The sequence below is a fragment of the Oncorhynchus nerka genome, linkage group LG13 (assembly GCF_034236695.1).
Source record: "Oncorhynchus nerka isolate Pitt River linkage group LG13, Oner_Uvic_2.0, whole genome shotgun sequence".
NCBI classification, from domain to species: domain Eukaryota; kingdom Metazoa; phylum Chordata; class Actinopteri; order Salmoniformes; family Salmonidae; genus Oncorhynchus; species Oncorhynchus nerka.
The window spans coordinates 9,432,076-9,452,310 of NC_088408.1; the positions used below are offsets into that span (position 1 = coordinate 9,432,076).

Below are 20,235 nucleotides of genomic sequence, written 5' to 3' on the forward strand. Positions count from 1 at the left end.
CGGTCCTGGAAGCTGGGCAGCAGCTCCTAGTAGTAGACATAGCACATTATAAAGCCATGTTCACAAGACATAAAGGGTTCATAGACGGTCCTGGAAGCTGGGCAGCAGCTCCTAGTAGTAGACATAGCACATTATAAAGCCATGTTCACAAGACATAAAGGGTTCATAGACGGTCCTGGAAGCTGGGCAGCAGCTCCTAGTAGTAATAAAGGCGTAACCTCTTATAAGCATTGTCATAAGATATTCTAAAAGGCTTATACATGCTTATAACAAATGATAAATCATTATACTGGAAACTGGGGAGCAGCTTAATATTTAAGCAATAAGGCCCGAGGGGGGGGGTGCTATATGGACAATATACCACGGCTATGGGCTGTTCTTATGTACGACACAACGCTGAGAGCCTAGATACAGCCCTTAGCCGTGGTATATTGGACATATACCACAAACCCCTGATGTGCCTCATTGCTATTATAAAACTGGTTAACAACTTAATTAGAGGAGTAAAAATGAAGATTCTGTCAGCCAATCAGTATGCAGGGCTTGAACCACCCAGTTTATAAAACAAGCTATAATAACAAATATAACAATAAATGGCTCGAGGTCATTAGAGAAGTGAGACAAGTGCGTGGAGTGTAAATATTCAGATATAGTGTGTAAAGACACTCCACAGTAAATAGGGAGTGTAAAGACACTCCACAGTAAATAGGGAGTGTAAAGACACTCCACAGTAAATAGGGAGTGTAAAGACACTCCACAGTAAATAGGGAGTGTAAAGACACTCCACAGTAAATAGGGAGTGTAAAGACACTCCACAGTAAATAGGGAGTGTAAAGACACTCCACAGTAAATAGGGAGTGTAAAGACACTCCACAGTAAATAGGGAGTGTAAAGACACTCCACAGTAAATAGGGAGTGTAAAGACACTCCACAGTAAATAGGGAGTGTAAAGACACTCCACAGTAAATAGGGAGTGTAAAGACACTCCATAGTAAATAGGGAGTGTGAAGACACTCCATAGTAAATAGGGAGTGTAAAGACACTCCATAGTAAATAGGGAGTGTAAAGACACTCCATAGTAAATAGGGAGTGTAAAGACACTCCATAGTAAATAGGGAGTGTGAAGACACTCCACAGTAAATAGGGAGTGTGAAGACACTCCACAGTAAATAGGGAGTGTAAAGACACTCCATAGTAAATAGGGAGTGTAAAGACACTCCATAGTAAATAGGGAGTGTAAAGACACTCCATAGTAAATAGGGAGTGTAAAGACACTCCACAGTAAATAGGGAGTGTGAAGACACTCCACAGTAAATAGGGAGTGTGAAGACACTCCATAGTAAATAGGGAGTGTGAAGACACTCCATAGTAAATAGGGAGTGTAAAGACACTCCATAGTAAATAGGGAGTGTGAAGACACTACACAGTAAATAGGGAGTGTAAAGACACTCCACAGTAAATAGGGAGTGTAAAGACACTCCACAGTAAATAGGGAGTGTAAAGACACTCCACAGTAAATAGGGAGTGTAAAGACACTCCATAGTAAATAGGGAGTGTAAAGACACTCCATAGTAAATAGGGAGTGTGAAGACACTCCACAGTAAATAGGGAGTGTGAAGACACTCCATAGTAAATAGGGAGTGTGAAGACACTCCATAGTAAATAGGGAGTGTAAAGACACTCCATAGTAAATAGGGAGTGTAAAGACACTCCACAGTAAATAGGGAGTGTAAAGACACTCCACAGTAAATAGGGAGTGTAAAGACACTCCATAGTAAATAGGGAGTGTAAAGACACTCCATAGTAAATAGGGAGTGTGAAGACACTCCACAGTAAATAGGGAGTGTGAAGACACTCCACAGTAAATAGGGAGTGTGAAGACACTCCATAGTAAATAGGGAGTGTAAAGACACTCCATAGTAAATAGGGAGTGTGAAGACACTCCATAGTAAATAGGGAGTGTGAAGACACTCCATAGTAAATAGGGAGTGTGAAGACACTCCATAGTAAATAGGGAGTGTGAAGACACTCCATAGTAAATAGGGAGTGTAAAGACACTCCATAGTAAATAGGGAGTGTGAAGACACTACATAGTAAATAGGGAGTGTGAAGACACTCCATAGTAAATAGGTTGCCATTTGCCCTGTTGTTTAAAAAAAGCCGCTGCAAACAGACCTGGTTCTGTGAGAAGACGGAGCTGAAGCCTTGCTGCTCGGACCCCTCCGCCACACGACCTACGAACTGGAACAGACGCTTCCTGGTGGTGGCGATGATGACGACTTTAGACTCCGGACCTCTCTCCACCTCTATACAGCACACAGGAGCAGGCCTCCCGTCCTCCTCCAGGGAGTGGACCTGTGTTTTAATTACATACATTACACATTATAATAAGGACTGGTTTGGTAGAACAAAATACAAATCTAAATGCTACATCAAATACAGTCACAGAAGCTGGTAGCCTGCGGATAAGTTCACATGAAGGAGTGTAACCAATGAATGCACAGTAACTAGGGATGCACAGTAACTAGGGATGCACAGTAACTAGGGATGCACAGTAACTAGGGATGCAGCGATATGACATTTTTGGGCCGATATCCGATATTTTCCTTGCCCCAAAAAAAACCCGACACAGATATCGATAATCGATATGAAAAAATATGAGCGACCTTAAGGATTCTAGTACAGTTAAATAGGTGAAACAATGTGTCATATGTTCATTTGTTCAGTTAGGAACAGATTGTTTAATAAACAATAAACTCCACAAATGTATTTTAAATCGCACGACAGATATTCATGACAAAATATTTTAGCTTTAAAAAGTTAAATCGCACGAAAGATGCTTTAAAAAGTTGGCTCTTCTGACTATCCAATCTTGCCATGACAGAGGGGTAATCACGTCTGCTCTTCTGACTATCCAATCTTGCCATGACAGAGGGGTAATCACGTCTGCTCTTCTGACTATCCAATCTTGCCATGACAGAGGGGTAATCACATCTGCTCTTCTGACTATCCAATCTTGCCATGACAGAGGGGTAATCACGTCTGCTCTTCTGACTATCCAATCTTGCCATGACAGAGGGGTAATCACGTCTGCTCTTCTGACTATCCAATCTTGCCATGACAGAGGGGTAATCACATCTGCTCTTCTGACTATCCAATCTTGCCATGACAGAGGGGTAATCACGTCTGCTCTTCTGACTATCCAATCTTGCCATGACAGAGGGGTAATCACGTCTGCTCTTCTGACTATCCAATCTTGCCATGACAGAAGGGTAATCACGTCTGCTCTTCTGACTATCCAATCTTGCCATGACAGAAGGGTAATCACATCTGCTCTTCTGACTATCCAATCTTGCCATGACAGAGGGGTAATCACATCTGCTCTTCTGACTATCCAATCTTGCCATGACAGAGGGGTAATCACGTCTGCTGCAGACACTGTTGATGAGCTTATTTCTCCAGTCAGTTGTTTCGAATGGAGCCAGGAGTGTGTTCATGTTTTCAATGAGAGTCCGCCGGTTTGTACTGATTGTTGCTGCGTACGCGGCCAAGCACTCGTTTTTGTTCCGGCAGGTTCTACATCATATAAAAAGTACTGTTCCATCTGGTGGAAACGTCTTGCTTAAAGCCTTTTCGTTTTCACTCCAAGCTGTATGCTGTGAGTGTTTAAAACGACCCACTATCTTCCTACCGGTTGCCACTGTGTCAGATATGCTGCTGTAACGGATGTGAAACGGCTAGCTTAGTTAGCGGTGGTGCTGCTGTAACGGATGTGAAACGGCTAGCTTAGTTAGCGGTGGTGCTGCTGTAACGGATGTGAAACGGCTAGCTTAGTTAGCGGTGGTGCGGCGCTAAATAGCGTTTCAAATCGGTGACGTCACTTTTAAATTTTATTTATTTATTTTACCTTTATTTAACCAGGCAAGTCAGTTAAGAACAAATTCTTATTTTCAATGACGGCCTAGGAACAATGGGTTAACTGCCTGTTCAGGGGCAGAACGACAGATTTTTACCATGTCAGCTCGGGGGTTTGAACTTTGCAACCTTCCGGCTACTAGTCCAACGCTACACTTGCTCTGAGACCTTGAAGTAGTTGTTCCCCTTTGCTCTGCAAGGGCCGCGGCTTTTGTGGAGTGATGGGTAACGATGCTTCGTGGGTGACTGTTGTTGATGTGTACAGAGGGTCCCTGGTTCGCGCCCGGGTATGGGCGAGGGGACGGTCTAAAGTTATACTGTTACACTGCGTCGGGCCAAAACACCTTCGTTCACAAACTGCCGACTCCGCATTCTTCCAAAGCCTTTGTCGTGTTTCATCACGTTGCACAGCGTCTACTTTGTCCTTGGGGATTTTCCAACTTTCAAACGTGTTCTCAGATGCCATTGAAATGGCTGCAGTGGTATGAGAACCAGCACATTGTTGAGCAATACGTCTTTCCTCAGTACGAAATCCTCGTCGACCCACTGTGCTGTCAGACTCAGCATGCTCATGGGGCTGACGTCACTGGTCCAAATGTCAGTCGTGAAGCTAATAGCAGTAGCTCATGGATGTGCTTTTCAACAATACTTTGTAACTCCGGTAGGGCAACATCTGAAAAATAGCGTCTACTTGGTAGTGTGTACCGGGGCTCGAGGTGCTCGACCAGTCGGCAAAAGCCAACATCATCCACGACGGAGAATGGTTGGTTGTCAAGGGCAATGATATAGGGGCGGCAGTGTAGCCTAGTGGTTAGAATGGAGGGGCGGCAGTGTAGCCTAGTGGTTAGAGTGGAGGGGCGGCAGTGTAGCCTAGTGGTTAGAGTGGAGGGGCGGCAGTGTAGCCTAGTGGTTAGAGTGGAGGGGCGGCAGGTAGCCTAGTGGTTAGAGACATGTAGCCTAGTGGTTAGAGGCAGGTAGCCTAGTGGAGGGGCGGCAGGTAGCCTAGTGGTTAGAGTGGAGGGGCGGCAGGTAGCCTAGTGGTTAGAGTGGAGGGGCGGCAGGTAGCCTAGTGGTTAGAGTGGAGGGCGGCAGGTAGCCTAGTGGTTAGAGTGGAGGGGCGGCAGGTAGCCTAGTGGTTAGAGTGGAGGGGCGGCAGGTAGCCTAGTGGTTAGAGTGGAGGGGCGGCAGGTAGCCTAGTGGTTAGAGTGGAGGGGCGGCAGGTAGCCTAGTGGTTAGAGTGGAGGGGCGGCAGGTAGCCTAGTGGTTAGAGTGGAGGGGCGGCAGGTAGCCTAGTGGTTAGAGTGGAGGGGCGGCAGGTAGCCTAGTGGTTAGAGTGGAGGGGCGGCAGGTAGCCTAGTGGTTAGAGCGTTGGATTAGTAACCGAAAGGTTGTAAGTTCAAATCCCCGAGCTGACAAAGTACAAATCTGTCATTCTGACCCTGAACAAGGCAGTTAACCCACTGTTCCTAGGCAGTCATTGAAAATAAGAATTTGTTCTTAATTAACTGACGCCATTATCTTGGCGTTAATGGATTTCGTGTTAGAGTTGTCTCGCTGAAATGTCCTTGCTCTTTCTGCTCGATTTAAACTTGTTTAGTTGTTGGAAGTGTGCGCTTAGTTTTTTCTTCTTTTGCTCTAAGTCGCTGAACGTCTTGGGGGGGTGATGCACGAATGAGGAATTAGGGTTTGTGCTATTGATAGATTTCACGTTCTCCCTCGGGAAATAAATAGTAGCACAAATGTTGCATATGGACTTTTTTTGTTATCTTCCTTTGAAACTTCAAAATAGATCCACGCAGTAGACATTGTGGGCCAGGTTAGGAATGCTGTGTTGCACGTGTAGCGCTGTCTCTTTCGTGGCGTCATTACATCACCCATCTATATTATACAGGTTATGCACGTCAGGTTTGACAGCGGCGGTAAACTAGACAGAGCTGATGTTGACCTTTCTTTTGAGCTAATATCATCCGATTCCAATATATCGTGCATCCCTAGTAGTAACCAAATCAGCATTGATGAATTAGTTTGAATGTCAAGAGGTTTGATAAGCATGGCTTTCCATTGGTTCAATTTACAAAACATCACCTTGGGGCGATGTTGTATTTTGTTACTCAATGTTTATTTTCAGATCCAATCACTGACCTGTTTGAAGTAGCCTACTGTGTGTGTGTGTGTGTGTGTGTGTTCTCACCTGTTTGAAGTACTGGTCGGGGTTGGTGTTAAACAGGCTTCCCTCTGAAGCAGAGATCTCAGCCTCGAAGATGATTCCCTGGCTGGTTCCCACTAGGATGGGCCCAGTGTTGGTCTCTGTCCCCAGCAGCTTGTTCCAGCCTACACTCTCTATGAGGTGTCCTCTCCAGCGGGACAGAGACCTCACCTTCTGGGTGTTCCTGTTCAGATACAGACACTCGCTGGTACTGAGAGAAATCACCAGGTGGGACCCTGCAGGGGACGAGAGGGGAGACCTGTGTTTAATGAACTGAATAATCAGAAATACACAGATATCTGATTAGTTGCACTAGCTTATGAAAGGAACATTACATTCATTGTTGGATTAGCTGGTTGGTAAGCTTCTCTTTCGCATCATATAAATGACTGGCTGAGGCTTAGAGCTAACCAGATAATGCTGGGCAGGGCTTCATGCTAACCAGATAATGCTGGACAGGGCTTCATGCTAACCAGATAATGCTGGACAGGGCTTCATGCTAACCAGATAATGCTGGACAGGGCTTCATGCTAACCAGATAATGCTGGACAGGGCTTCATGCTAACCAGATAATGCTGGACAGGGCTTCATGCTAACCAGATAATGCTGGACAGGGCTTCATGCTAACCAGATAATGCTGGACAGGGCTTCATGCTAACCAGATAATGCTGGACAGGGCTTCATGCTAACCAGATAATGCTGGACAGGGCTTCATGCTAACCAGATAATGCTGGACAGGGCTTCATGCTAACCAGATAATGCTGGACAGGGCTTCATGCTAACCAGATAATGCTGGACAGGGCTTCATGCTAACCAGATAATGCTGGACAGGGCTTCATGCTCATTATGAAACATCAGAAATACAACTTCTTCGGGCACTAAACTCCTTAGCTAGATGGAAAATGACCTCCTCGGCCAAACGTCTAAATTAATTTCTCATTTATTGATTCATCTTCATTTATTCCATTTTTTTAGGGCGAAGTAGTAATAACTATGTTGTTGCTTGGTAACACAGATTCATGGGAAGAACCTGTTGCTAAGGGCAAGGCGTCGGCACAGGATGCCCACTCAATAAAAGAGGCCTGCGAAGGACGCAGTGAAGCCCTCGATGACTCGACAACTAGTGTTTGAGATTGACTAGTGAGCAAGCATATCGATTTCAGTATGCACCAAAATAAAATAACTACGAGTATTGGGAATTGAATTGGTACAGACTTAACTGTTGTTACTTTGGGGTAGTAATTAGATTAACCATAATGGTGTGATGATTTTTATTTTACCTTTATTTAACTCGGCAAGTCAGTTAAGAACAAATTCATATTTTCAATGATGGCCTAGGAACAGTGGGTTAACTGCCTGTTCAGGGGCAGAACGACCGATTTGTACCTTGTCAGCTCGGGGATTTGAACTTGCAACCTTCCGGTTACTAGTCCAACTCTCTAACAACTAGGCTACCCTGCCGCCCCTAGGCTACCTAGGCTACCCTGCTGCCCCGATTACTCACATTAACTAGCTATGAATTAAAACGGCAAACTCTGTTGATAATTTACCTGAGAAGTACCCCTATGGAAAATGTATCAGTTAGCACAAATACTAATCTGACAATGAGGTAAAACATGAATGAATTGGAGGATCCTGATGCCATTCCATCTCTGGGAGTACTTTTCAAGTATTCTACTTTATTTTCCTGCTCCCCGGTTCTCACCTGTGGGATCCAGGAAGAGCTCCCCGGTTCTCACCTGTGGGATCCAGGAAGAGCTCCCCGGTTCTCACCTGTGGGATCCTGAAAGAGCTCCCCGGTTCTCACCTGTGGGATCCTGAAAGAGCTCCCCGGTTCTCACCTGTGGGATCCTGAAAGAGCTCCCCGGTTCTCACCTGTGGGATCCTGAAAGAGCTCCCCGGTTCTCACCTGTGGGATCCTGAAAGAGCTCCCCGGTTCTCACCTGTGGGATCCTGAAAGAGCTCCCCGGTTCTCACCTGTGGGATCCTGAAAGAGCTCCCCGGTTCTCACCTGTGGGATCCTGAAAGAGCTCCCCGGTTCTCACCTGTGGGGTCCAGGAAGAGCTCCCCGGTTCTCACCTGTGGGGTCCAGGAAGAGCTCCCCGGATCTCACCTGTGGGGTCCAGGAAGAGCTCCCCGGTTCTCACCTGTGGGATCCAGGAAGAGCTCCCCGGATCTCACCTGTGGGGTCCAGGAAGAGCTCCCCGGTTCTCACCTGTGGGGTCCAGGAAGAGCTCCCCGGTTCTCACCTGTGGGGTCCAGGAAGAGCTCCCCGGTTCTCACCTGTGGGGTCCAGGAAGAGCTCCCCGGTTCTCACCTGTGGGATCCAGGATGAGCTCCCCGGTTCTCACCTGTGGGGTCCAGGAAGAGCTCCCCGGTTCTCACCTGTGGGGTCCAGGAAGAGCTCCCCGGTTCTCACCTGTGGGGTCCAGGAAGAGCTTGTGTACTCTGCTGTCCTCCTTCCTCCCCAGTTCTATCTGGTTGGGCTGGTCTGGCTTGGCAAGGTCAATCCTGGAACAACATACAGAGGAAATCTTAATAAACTCCTTTATAAAGTCATGTTCACTCATCTTAGACACCAATACGGTAGATGCAATCTGATGTGAAAACACACACACACAGGTATTTCAGAATATTTTTAACAAGAAATGAAATATTCATGCTTATTAATCAAATCAAATGTATTTATATAGCCCTTCGTACATCAGCTGATATCTCAAAGTGCTGTACAGAAACCCAGCCTAAAACCCCAAACAGCAAGCAATGCAGGTGTAGAAGCACCTATCATTACCATTATACCAAACCAATGTTATACAGTAGGCATTCAAATCAATACCATCATAGTCCTTTACAGATCACCCTGAATGACTGACGAGATCAACCCCTTTAATCCCATCACTTAGCAACCACACGAGATCAACCCTCACCCCTTTAATCCCATCACTTAGCAACCACACGAGATCAACCCTCACCCCTTTAATCCCATCACTTAGCAACCACATCCACACTGCACCATTCACACGTGTGGTTCTTCTCACACAGATAGGCTTGGACAGACATGGGTGACAAGGCCAATTGTTCCTTCAACATTTTTTGGGGGGGGGGCCGAGCAAATTTTCAGGTCTTGTGAGGCGTAAACTTGAACGTTGTGAGTATTCTGTAGCAACTTCCAGTGCGTGTTTTACTGTGAACACTGAAGTAACACTTGTATAGTCTGGCCAAGTAGGCTCCTGTGGATATTTGAGCATAATGTAGAGTGGAACTACCAACAAAACCAATACAGACTATGTATTTCTATGATATAGTCTACAGTCTATAGTCTACAGTCTACAGTATACAGTATACAGTCTATAGTATACAGTCTACAGTATATAGTCTACAGTCTACAGTCTACAGTAGTCTATATGGTGTTCAATGAAGGTCTACATTCCATGAACCGTTCTAAACACATGAGGGGCTGGACATTAACCTTTTATACACTTTATCTAGGACTGATGTTTCACTGGTCTGTAACACCATGAGTCATATAGAGGCCTGATGTTACACTGGTCTGTAACACCATGAGTCATATAGAGAGAGGCCTGATGTTTCACTGGTCTGTAACACCATGAGTCATATAGAGGACTGATGTTTCACTGGTCTGTAACACCATGAGTCATATAGAGGCCTGATGTTTCACTGGTCTGTAACACCATGAGTCATATAGAGGCCTGATGTTTCACTGGTCTGTAACACCATGAGTCATATAGAGGACTGATGTTTCACTGGTCTGTAACACCATGAGTCATATAGAGGCCTGATGTTTCACTGGTCTGTAACACCATGAGTCATATAGAGGACTGATGTTTCACTGGTCTGTAACACCATGAGTCATATAGAGGACTGATGTTTCACTGGTCTGTAACACCATGAGTCATATAGAGGCCTGATGTTTCACTGGTCTGTAACACCATGAGTCATATAGAGGCCTGATGTTTCACTGGTCTGTAACACCATGAGTCATATAGAGGACTGATGTTTCACTGGTCTGTAACACCATGAGTCATATAGAGGCCTGATGTTTCACTGGTCTGTAACACCATGAGTCATATAGAGGACTGATGTTTCACTGGTCTGTAACACCATGAGTCATATAGAGGCCTGATGTTTCACTGGTCTGTAACACCATGAGTCAAATAGATTTTATTAAGTTCTATTGATGCAAGAAACCGATTTACAAAATAAATTATTTTCCCCATGCAGTGAATCAGACAAAGATGTCGGCCATTTTGGTTTCTTTGCACATTCCAGCCTCTCAACATACAACACTGTCCCTTTAAGACATTAACCAGCTATTTACCAGACTCCTTTATCAGCCAGCTATTTTTACATTTTAAACCTTTAACCTTTATTTAACTAGGCAAGTCAGTTAAGAACAAATTCTTATTTAAAATGACAGCCTACAGGGGAAATAGAAGGCCTACAGGGGAACAGTGGGGTTAACTGCCTTGTTCAGGGGCAGAATGACAGATTGTTACCTTGTCAGTTCAGGGATTCGATCCAGCAACCTTCCGGTTACTGGCCCAATGCTAGAAATGTTAGCCTACAAGTTATGCCCTCTTGTAGGACACAATCACTCTCCCATTGCTAACTAATAATTAGCTATATAGCTAATTATATCTGGGCTAATAACTCGCAAAGAAAATCAACAAATGTGCACAAGCCACTCTGCACTTTGATGTGATAAACACCACGGGAAAAAGACCACTTGTAGGCTACCGGTCCGAATTCTCCTCCGACGCGCCAGACATCTGTATATAATTAGGGTTTGCTCATGTCGTCGCCTTAACAATAGGAGCCGTTGTCCCAAAGGCAGAAAGGCAGTCGACAAGCTTAGGTCCAATATAAGCCCATAGAAATACATTGGGCTTATTTTGGACAGATATTGGCCTCTCGCTTTCACCTCTCTGGATGTGCAATGCCTACAGCAAAATCACTAACTCAATCGTGCAAAGTTAGATTTGTTTTGTATTCAAAGGAGGGTGATACTATGTTGATTTGATCACAAGTCCCACAGAAGGGAAACGTTGATATAAATATAGTGTAAACTAACAGGGCGAACTCAGTGAAATTCAATCTCGTGCGTCTCCGGAGCCCAGACTGCCACGCACGCATTCAGCTTAGAGGGAACATCGAAAATGGTGATTCACAACACCGTGAAATCGCAGAAAAGTGTCTCCTTACCTCAGGAGAGTGTCCTTCCCTAAACTCATGCATAGCTGATTGTTACAGACAGCAAAGTGGTTGATCTTCTCTGGGGGTGAGAAATCAATCCTCTGTTTGTTGAATATCGGCTTCTCCTCTTCGAGTCTCACATTCACAAACCCTGCAACGAATCAGAAGCAACCATTAATATAATCACTTATCATGTCAATCATCATCATCGCTAGCCCAATGGACTAAAAGAGCCTAACGTTACTCCTTATAGTCCAAGGATGTTCTGTTTAGAGGAGAATTCACCTCTACCTACATGCACACATTACCTTAACTAACCCGTACCCCAACACAATGACCCAGTACCCCCTAACTAACCCGTACCCCAACACAATGACCCAGTACCCCCTAACTAACCCGTACCCCAGCACAATGACTCAGTACCCCCTAACTAACCCGTACCCCAGCACAATGACTCAGTACCAGTACCCCCTAACTAACCCGTACCCCAGCACAATGACTCAGTACCAGTACCCCCTAACTAACCCGTACCCCAGCACAATGACTCAGTACCAGTACCCCCTAACTAACCCGTACCCCAGCACAATGACTCAGTACCAGTACCCCCTAACTAACCCGTACCCCAGCACAATGACTCAGTACCAGTACCCCCTAACTAACCCGTACCCCAGCACAATGACTCAGTACCAGTACCCCCCGTACCCAAGCACAATGACTCAGTACCAGTACCCCCTAACTAACCTGTACCCCAGCACAATGACTCAGTACCCCTAACTAACCCGTACCCCAGCACAATGACTCAGTACCAGTACCCCTAACTAACCCGTACCCCAGCACAATGACTCAGTACCAGTACCCCCCCCCGTACCCAAGCACAATGACTCAGTACCAGTACCCCTAACTAACCCGTACCCCAGCACAATGACTCAGTACCAGTACCCCTAACTAACCCGTACCCCAGCACAATGACTCAGTACCAGTACCCCTAACTAACCCGTACCCCAGCACAATGACTCAGTACCAGTACCCCCCCCGTACCCAAGCACAATGACTCAGTACCAGTACCCCCTAACTAACCCGTACCCCAGCACAATGACTCAGTACCAGTACCCCCTAACTAACCCGTACCCCAGCACAATGACTCAGTACCAGTACCCCCTAACTAACCCGTACCCCAGCACAATGACTCAGTACCAGTACCCCCTAACTAACCCGTACCCCAGCACAATGACTCAGTACCAGTACCCCCTGTATATAACCTCTTTGTTGTTATGTTATTGTGTTACTTTTTTATTTTAGTCTATTTAGTAAATATTTTCTTAACTCTTCTTGAACTGCACTGTTGGTTAAGGGCTTGTAAATAAGCATTTCATCACAAGGTTTACACTTGTATTCGGGGCGTGGTGACAAATAAAGTTTGATTTGATTTGAATTGGCAATGGCAGCCACAGCAGACAATATTATTGCGGTACGGTTCTAGAAACATAAAGTCCTCTACTTTCATATCACATCAAAATAATGTAACAAATGCAAAATATACACATAGGCTACACTGTTTTAACACAGTTACAGACAGTACTTTTCAGTGGCAACACGTTTGTGGCATCCGACTTCCGTTTACACACAAGTGTTCAGAGACGCAGATATAAAATAACCCTCTAAACCAAACTCCCCAAAACAGAAGACGCACATCGTATGTGTAATGTAATGGATCTCAGAGTCATGATCAAGGGCCAGGCCAGAGGAAACTCGTCAATATTAGGCGCTAGCAGGTAGTTCGCTAGTTAGCGTCTATGAATGGGTAACAGCATTACCAACATCGTCAATTCCATTCTATCGGTATAAAGCGGAACAATTCTACTAGCTATATTGAAGCAATGTGGTGCATACATTCAACAATATAGATAGTCCAATATAGATAGTCCCAACAATAGAGCCTTATTATAAACAGACCCATTTGAAAGGCCCATAGCCTTGCCCCAGTACCTGAATGCGTTATGCCGATGTTAGCAGCAGACAGGCGGCTACTATGTTGCACAGGGTGCCTGCTGTTCTGCGAGTCTTCGTATTCATCCAGGATAGAAGACATTGCCAAACGTAGCGGTGATCTACAGCAGAAGAACTAACTAACAGCTAACTGCTACAAGGTCGGATCATGCGGTGGCATAATGACTGGCTATGAGCTAACAAGGTACCGCTAGATTTCTGGAGTCTACAAAGAGCGTGCGTCTCGTCAGAAAGGATTCAGAACTGAAGCGTACTCTACATGATAGAAAACGGCATTATCTTAGCCATATAAAAAACAGTCAAAACATGCTAATTGTGTGCAACTTCCCCGAACATTTACAAACGCACAAAAACAGGGAAAGGACCCGTGTGTAGTCAGGTGATCTTGGCACCAAAATCACGTGATGAGAATAATATTGTAGTTCTATAGTCTGGCACGAGAAGGCGCACTTTGTCCAATTTTCAAACAGCGACTGACATTTATTTTTATATGTGAGGCTAATAAATACACTCCCCCCAAAAAATATATCAAATTGTATTTGTCACATGCGCCAAATGCATGAAAAAAGAAAACGAGAGCTTCACACTAGGACCTCAGATGCAATAATTGAATAACCTAATATCCAACGTTTCGATGGACAAGCTGTCTTCGTCAGGGTATAATGCGCTTGTAAGTAAATTATTATTTGTAAGCCCTTAACCAACAATGCAATAAGAAAATATTTGCTGAAAAAAATGTATAATAATTAAGAGACAAAGTAACAATCAAATAACAATAACGAGGCTTTATACAGGGGGTACCAAAAATGAGTCAATGTGCGGGTTAATCGAGGTAATTAAGGTAATATGTATACTTAACAAAAAATATCCCAGACATTTTCCATACGCACAAAAAGCTGAGGACTATTTTTGTCTGTAATAAAGCCCTTTTGTGGGGAAAAACTCATTATGATTGGCTGGCTCCCAGGCCCACCCGTGGCTGCGCCTCTGCCCAGTCATGTGAAATCCATAGATTAGGGCACAATGAATGTATTTCAATTGATTGGTTTCCTTCTATGAACAGTAACTCAGTAAAATCTTTTAAATTGGTGCATGTTGCGTTTATATTTTTGTTCAGTATATATGTAAGTAGGGGTAAAGTAACTATGCGTAGATAACAAATAGCCAGCAGCAGCAGCGTAAAAAACGAGGTCAATGCAAATAGTCCGGGTAGCCGTTTTATTAAATGTTTAGCGGTCTTATGGCTTGGGGGCAGAAGCTGTTAAGGAGCCGTTTGGGCCTAGACTTCCGTACAGTTTGCCGTGCGGTGGTAGAGAGAACAGCCTACAGGTGGCTGGAGTCTTTGACCATTTTTAGGGCCAATACAAGACCATCGTTAATTATACTTCATATAATTGTCTGTTGTCAAAATACACAACTGGAAATCATTTATTGCACTTCTGATTCGTTGCATAATAGAGACAATGCAAACACTAAAAAGTTAATAAGATAAATAATTGTATTATTGTCACTATCAAAAAAAATAACATCACAGCAAATATTTTGGGAAGTAGCTTCCATGTCAAAACAGCCTGCAATATAGGAACACAACCAACCATTCAAGGGTATTACTATATATAGTGTCTGCCAATCCTCCGCAAATAGTTCACATCTTTCCTTCAGCTGGTGGAGGCGCGGCTATGCAAATCACAACATGACTGAGCGGAAAGTTGCCTCAAAACCGATTCAGTTCACTGTCATTCACAACCCGACAAGGTGAGACTACAGAACACATCGCTTATTAATGATCAAAAACTCTTCTATAGAATCGCACTTCGGAATAGCCTAAAATAAGACTGAGCTTTTATGCACGGGAAAGTTACTACTCTTCAACTTTAATCATCGGACATGCCACCTCAAATGGATTATTATTGTGAAGAGTCCCGCGTCCCCTCTTCATGCGGATTGATAAACCGAGAGGCCGGGTTGGGGAGGGAGTCAGCGCCGGGGTTGGAGAGGGAGTCAGCGCCGGGGTTGGAGAGGGAGTCAGCGGCTATCAGCTGTATGCTGGTGGGGGACGGTGCGGTGGGAAAGACAAGCATGATAGTCAGTTACACCAGCAATGGATACCCCACGGAATACAAACAGACCGGCTTTGATGTCTTTTCAGGTGAGAACCTTTCAATTACTGGAAATACATTTCAGAAAAATAACTGTATAGCCTAAGTTTATAACCGTATAATATCCTTATTTATAAGAATTAAACAACTAAATGTATTGTTGATTTACAAACTATTAACAAACTTGAGTTATGAAATAATTGTATTCTTGTGTTTTCTTCAACAGGTCAGGTCCAAGTAGGAGGAGCCTCAGTCAGAATACAACTACTGGACACAGCTGGACAGGTAACAATATCAGACTCTTTAAAAATATATATATATATATCTATATATATATATATATAAGAACATTATATGATCCATAATGAATAGTCTATTCTTGAATCTCTTCAGTCCAATGACAACAGTTTGAAACATGTTGGGATGTCATTTTGAAATGAATTAGACACGTCTGCTTTGTAGAATCAGTCACAAACGTGACAAAAAATATGTAGCTGACAGGAAAGCATTCAGTCTTTCACATGTAGCAGCAGTAGTTTGGTTCTAAAGGCCACTACATGTCATACTGTGTGAGTCATCGTCTCTCTCTGTCACCGGCGTCCATTATTGTTGTTGCTCAGACCCCCAGACAGCATTCACATTCACACACTGCTGAATCAGCTAAGCTGACCCCTCTCTCTCTCTTTCTCTTTGCCCCCTACCCCGCCCCTCCTCTATCTCTCTCTACCTTGACATTTCCAGGAGGTGTTTGACGATTTCCGCTCCCTCTCCTACTCCCACACGGATGTCTTCCTGCTCTGCTTCAGTGTGGTCAACCCCACCTCCTTCCACAATGTCACCCACAAGTGGATCCCAGAGATCCGAGCCTGCAACCCTTCGGCTCCCATCATCCTCGTGGGCACCCAGTCCGACCTCCTGCTGGACGTCAACGTCCTGATCAACCTCGCCCGCCGCGGGGTCAAACCGGTGCTGACCAATCGGGCGCGGAGCGTGGCGGTGAAGATCAGAGCAGCGGACTATGTGGAGTGTTCTTCGTTGACGCAGAAGAACTTAAAAGAGGCGTTTGACGCGGCCATCTTTGCTGCCATCAAACACAAGGCCAGGAAGGAGAAGAAGAGGCAGCTGTCGGACAGACGCAGCAAGGCCTTCTCTAAATGCAGCTGGAAGAAGTTCTTCTGTTTTATCTGAGATGAGATCCCATGGGTCCTGGACAGAATAATGACTATTATTATTTATTAACTTATGAAGACTTACTAAGAACTTGTAGCTTTGGAATCGTCCCAGAATTGGTAAATGAACTGAGTTCTACTGGTAGTCCTGGACTGAAGACAGTGGTATAGCGTACTTCACTAGCCCTTGCAGGTAACCAAGTAAGAGCGGGTACTGAAGACAGTGGTATAGCGTACTTCACTAGCCCTTGCAGGTAACCAAGTAAGAACGGGTACTGAAGCGTAATAAAGACAAGAGAAACTCAAAACCAAGGACATTGAGTACATCTTGTAAGTGGGACAAGGCTGTCATGTAAATGTTGTGAATTCCTTTGCATGGTCTGGATTGGTACCTTCTCCAACCTGAGAGCTTACTGCGCTGCCTCTGTGTGATAGTCAGAGAGTCAGTGGGTTGTGAGAGAGAAGGATATTTTTTAGGTCGTCAGGTGTTGGTTGTTAGCCTTTTCTCATTTGCATTTTTGCTGCCCAGCCACACAAAACAAGGCCTATTCATATTCAACAGTGTATGTAGGCTGAAGTCACAGCGCTAGGCTAGGTGCTATCTTCTTACCTGTGTGTGACCTGGGAATGGCTTCCACAGGCCATTGTGTTGGTTAGGGTGGCACGTAGCCTAGCGGTTAGGGCATTGGACCAGCCACCGACGAGGTAAAACAAATCACACGGCACTTTTTATTGACTTTATTTTTTATTTCACCTTTATTTAACCAGGCAGGCCAGTTGAGAACACCTTTATTTAACCAGGCAGGCCAGTTGAGAACACCTTTATTTAACCAGGCAGGCCAGTTGAGAACACCTTTATTTAACCAGGCAGGCCAGTTGAGAACACCTTTATTTAACCAGGCAGGCCAGTTGAGAACACCTTTATTTAACCAGGTAAGCTAGTTGAAAACAAGTTCTCATTTACAACTAGGACCTGGCCAAGATAAAGCAAAAGCAGTGTGACACAAACAACAACAACAACAGAGTTACACCTGGAATAAACAAACGTACAGTCAATAATACAATAGAAAAAGTCTATATACAGTGTGTGCAAATGGCGTGAGGAGGTAAGGCAATAAATAGGTCATAATTGCTCCAGGGTCGCGACCCCACTCTCCGAGGGTGTCTCAGGGAGAGTTGGGATGTGCCAAAAACCCACATAGGACTAATAGGAAACAGGACAAATATAAACACCCACCAAATGAATGAGTTCAATTATTAAGCTTTGATGCCGGGGCGGCAGCGTAGCCTAGTGGTTAGAGAGTGGACTAGTAACCGGAAGGTTGCAAGTTCAAACCCCCGAGCTGACAAGGTACAAATCTGTCGTTCTGCCCCTGAACAGGCAGTTAACCCACTGTTCCTAGGCTGTCATTGAAAATAAGAATTTGTTCTTAACTGACTTGCCTAGTAAAATAAAGGTACACCTCCAACCTCGTAATGTAATGTAATGTTATCAACTGATAGATGTTGCATGTCGGAAAAGTGACGGAAGGTACATGGTTAGCAGATGTTATTGGTCACATACACATGGTTAGCAGATGTTATTGGTCACATACACATGTTTTGTAGATGTTATTGGTCACATACACATGGTTAGCAGATGTTATTGGTCACATACACATGGTTAGCAGATGTTATTGGTCACATACACATGTTTAGCAGATGCTGGTGTTGCGAAATGCTTTTTATTTATTTTTTTATAACACATTCATTCAAAAAACTAAATTCTGCAAAGTTGCTTAGGGGCTAAAAGCACTGCTCTATCTTTAGGCGCCATCTTTTCTTGCAGCCTAAATGCCTCTGCAGAATGTTCTGTTGGGTTTGCAGCCTAAATGCCTCTGCAGAATGTTCTGTTGGGTTTGCAGCCTAAATGCCTCTGCAGAATATTCTGTTGGGTTTTCAGCCTAAATGCCTCTGCAGAATGTTCTGTTGGGTTTGCAGCCTAAATGCCTCTGCAGAATGTTCTGTTGGGTTTGCAGCCTAAATGTTCTGCTGGGTTTGCAGCCTAAATGCCTCTGCAGAATGTTCTGTTGGGTTTGTAGCCTAAATGCCTCTGCAGAATGTTTGGTTGAGTTTGCAGCCTAAATGCCTCTGCAGAATGTTATGTTGGGTTTTCAGCCTAAATGCCTCTGCAGAATGTTCTGTTGGGTTTTCAGCCTAAATGCCTCTGCAGAATGTTCTGTTGGGTTTTCAGCCTAAATGCCTCTGCAGAATGTTCTGTTACGTTTGCAGCCTAAATGCCTCTGCAGAATGTTCTGTTGGGTTTTCAGCCTAAATGCCTCTGCAGAATGTCCAACAAAAAGGAGTAGACTTCGGCTACCGAACTTCGGCTTGCCTCAAGAAAAATGTTGTGTGCACGAACAGACGAAAAAAAAGACCAAAACTAACCAAAACGTGACAAAAAAATGGCATCATAATATAGTATACGCAGAAACTGTTTCGGATGGGAAGCAGACCCCCCCCCCCCATCTTGGTCAGTGTAAAGCCAGCAGGCAGGGTAGAGAAGCTAGAGAGTAATCCAACCTTACCCTTGCCCAGGAGAAATCCCCAGCCCACTGTCTCTGTTTTAGCCTTTGTTTGTTTACATTGGTAGTGAGTAGAGACTAGAAAACCCCAGGCAATAGAAACCCCAAGACCGCCCAGCTCCGTTAACCTCCAGTGAATGAAACACCCCTCTTGTCTCTGTCTGATTGTACTTCTCACTCTCTATCTCCAGCCGATTCAACCCTACTGCTCTATAGAATACACAGTGTACATTATAGTCGGCTAAATAGCTCCTGCTTGAATGTTAACACTCACTTTAAATAGCCTGGGTGCCCGTCTCTAGCTCTGTGGTTTATTGGACAGGGATGTTATTGCCAGACCGATGGTGACTGTCAGTCCTAGCTTGTTTATAGAGATGAGGGTTGGCATCCAGGCTATATGCTGGTTATGCTTCTCGTGGAAGAGCTCATGTGAATTTGATATATATTTCTGTTTGTTTTAAACAGTTCATCGAACGTTTTTTTTTTTTGTCTGCAATGTTACAGGTGACAAGGAATTTTCACCATAATGCTTCTAAAAGCTGTGAACATTTTACCTTTGGGGAATCGCATATTTCTGTCACTAATCTTTTAAACCAAACCCTCTGTCAATACTTTGCTTTTTCATACTGTGTTTGAATGAAGCGATGAAAATAAATATTAAACAAATCCAAATGTATATTATTTTGTCATCATTTATCACTGATATTTCTGAATTTAAATGTATATTGACATTCCATTGTGTGGCTCCAGAGACTCTTAAAACCATGTCTAGCACCTCAGAATGATATGAAGGTCTGTTGAGGGAGAACCCTACTGGAGTCTGATGGGCTTTTAGCATTGGGAGGTATTGGGAGTATTCTGTACCAACACCCCAGATTCCTTATACCTGGACCATCACTTTACCTTAGGACAGGGTTCCCCAACTGGTGGCCCGCGGGTCACCTTTATTTGGACCCCACAAGTTCTGATAAAAAAAAAAAGAGTTGTATTTTTTTTAATTGTTGGAGATAAGACTGTAAAAACGCCTGCAAATCAACTCCAAGGGAATTTTATGGAGAGAT

General features: G+C 44.4%; 2 protein-coding genes across 2 annotated transcripts in view; one reads left to right on the forward strand and one right to left on the reverse strand.

The window, feature by feature from the left end:
* The window catches only part of LOC115122640 (vacuolar protein sorting-associated protein 18 homolog), a 29,033-nt gene extending 15,294 nt beyond the window's left edge, over positions 1-13,739 (reverse strand). The window contains exons 1-5 of the mRNA XM_065026183.1: positions 13,322-13,739; positions 11,345-11,486; positions 8,541-8,632; positions 6,107-6,357; positions 2,176-2,355 (exon numbers count right to left, since the gene is read on the reverse strand). Of these exons, the coding sequence (XP_064882255.1) occupies positions 2,176-2,355; positions 6,107-6,357; positions 8,541-8,632; positions 11,345-11,486; positions 13,322-13,424 (768 nt within the window). The 5' untranslated portion in view covers positions 13,425-13,739. The remainder of the gene's footprint in view (positions 1-2,175; positions 2,356-6,106; positions 6,358-8,540; positions 8,633-11,344; positions 11,487-13,321) is intronic.
* Positions 13,740-13,896: 157 nt separating this feature from the next.
* On the forward strand, positions 13,897-19,850 carry LOC115122642 (rho-related GTP-binding protein RhoV-like). Its single transcript, XM_029651877.2, has 3 exons — positions 13,897-15,491; positions 15,668-15,726; positions 16,183-19,850. The coding sequence occupies exons 1-3, from the start codon at positions 15,230-15,232 to the stop codon at positions 16,627-16,629; spliced, it is 768 nt and encodes a 255-aa protein (XP_029507737.1). The 5' UTR covers positions 13,897-15,229; the 3' UTR covers positions 16,630-19,850.
* Positions 19,851-20,235: the final 385 nt, after the last annotated feature.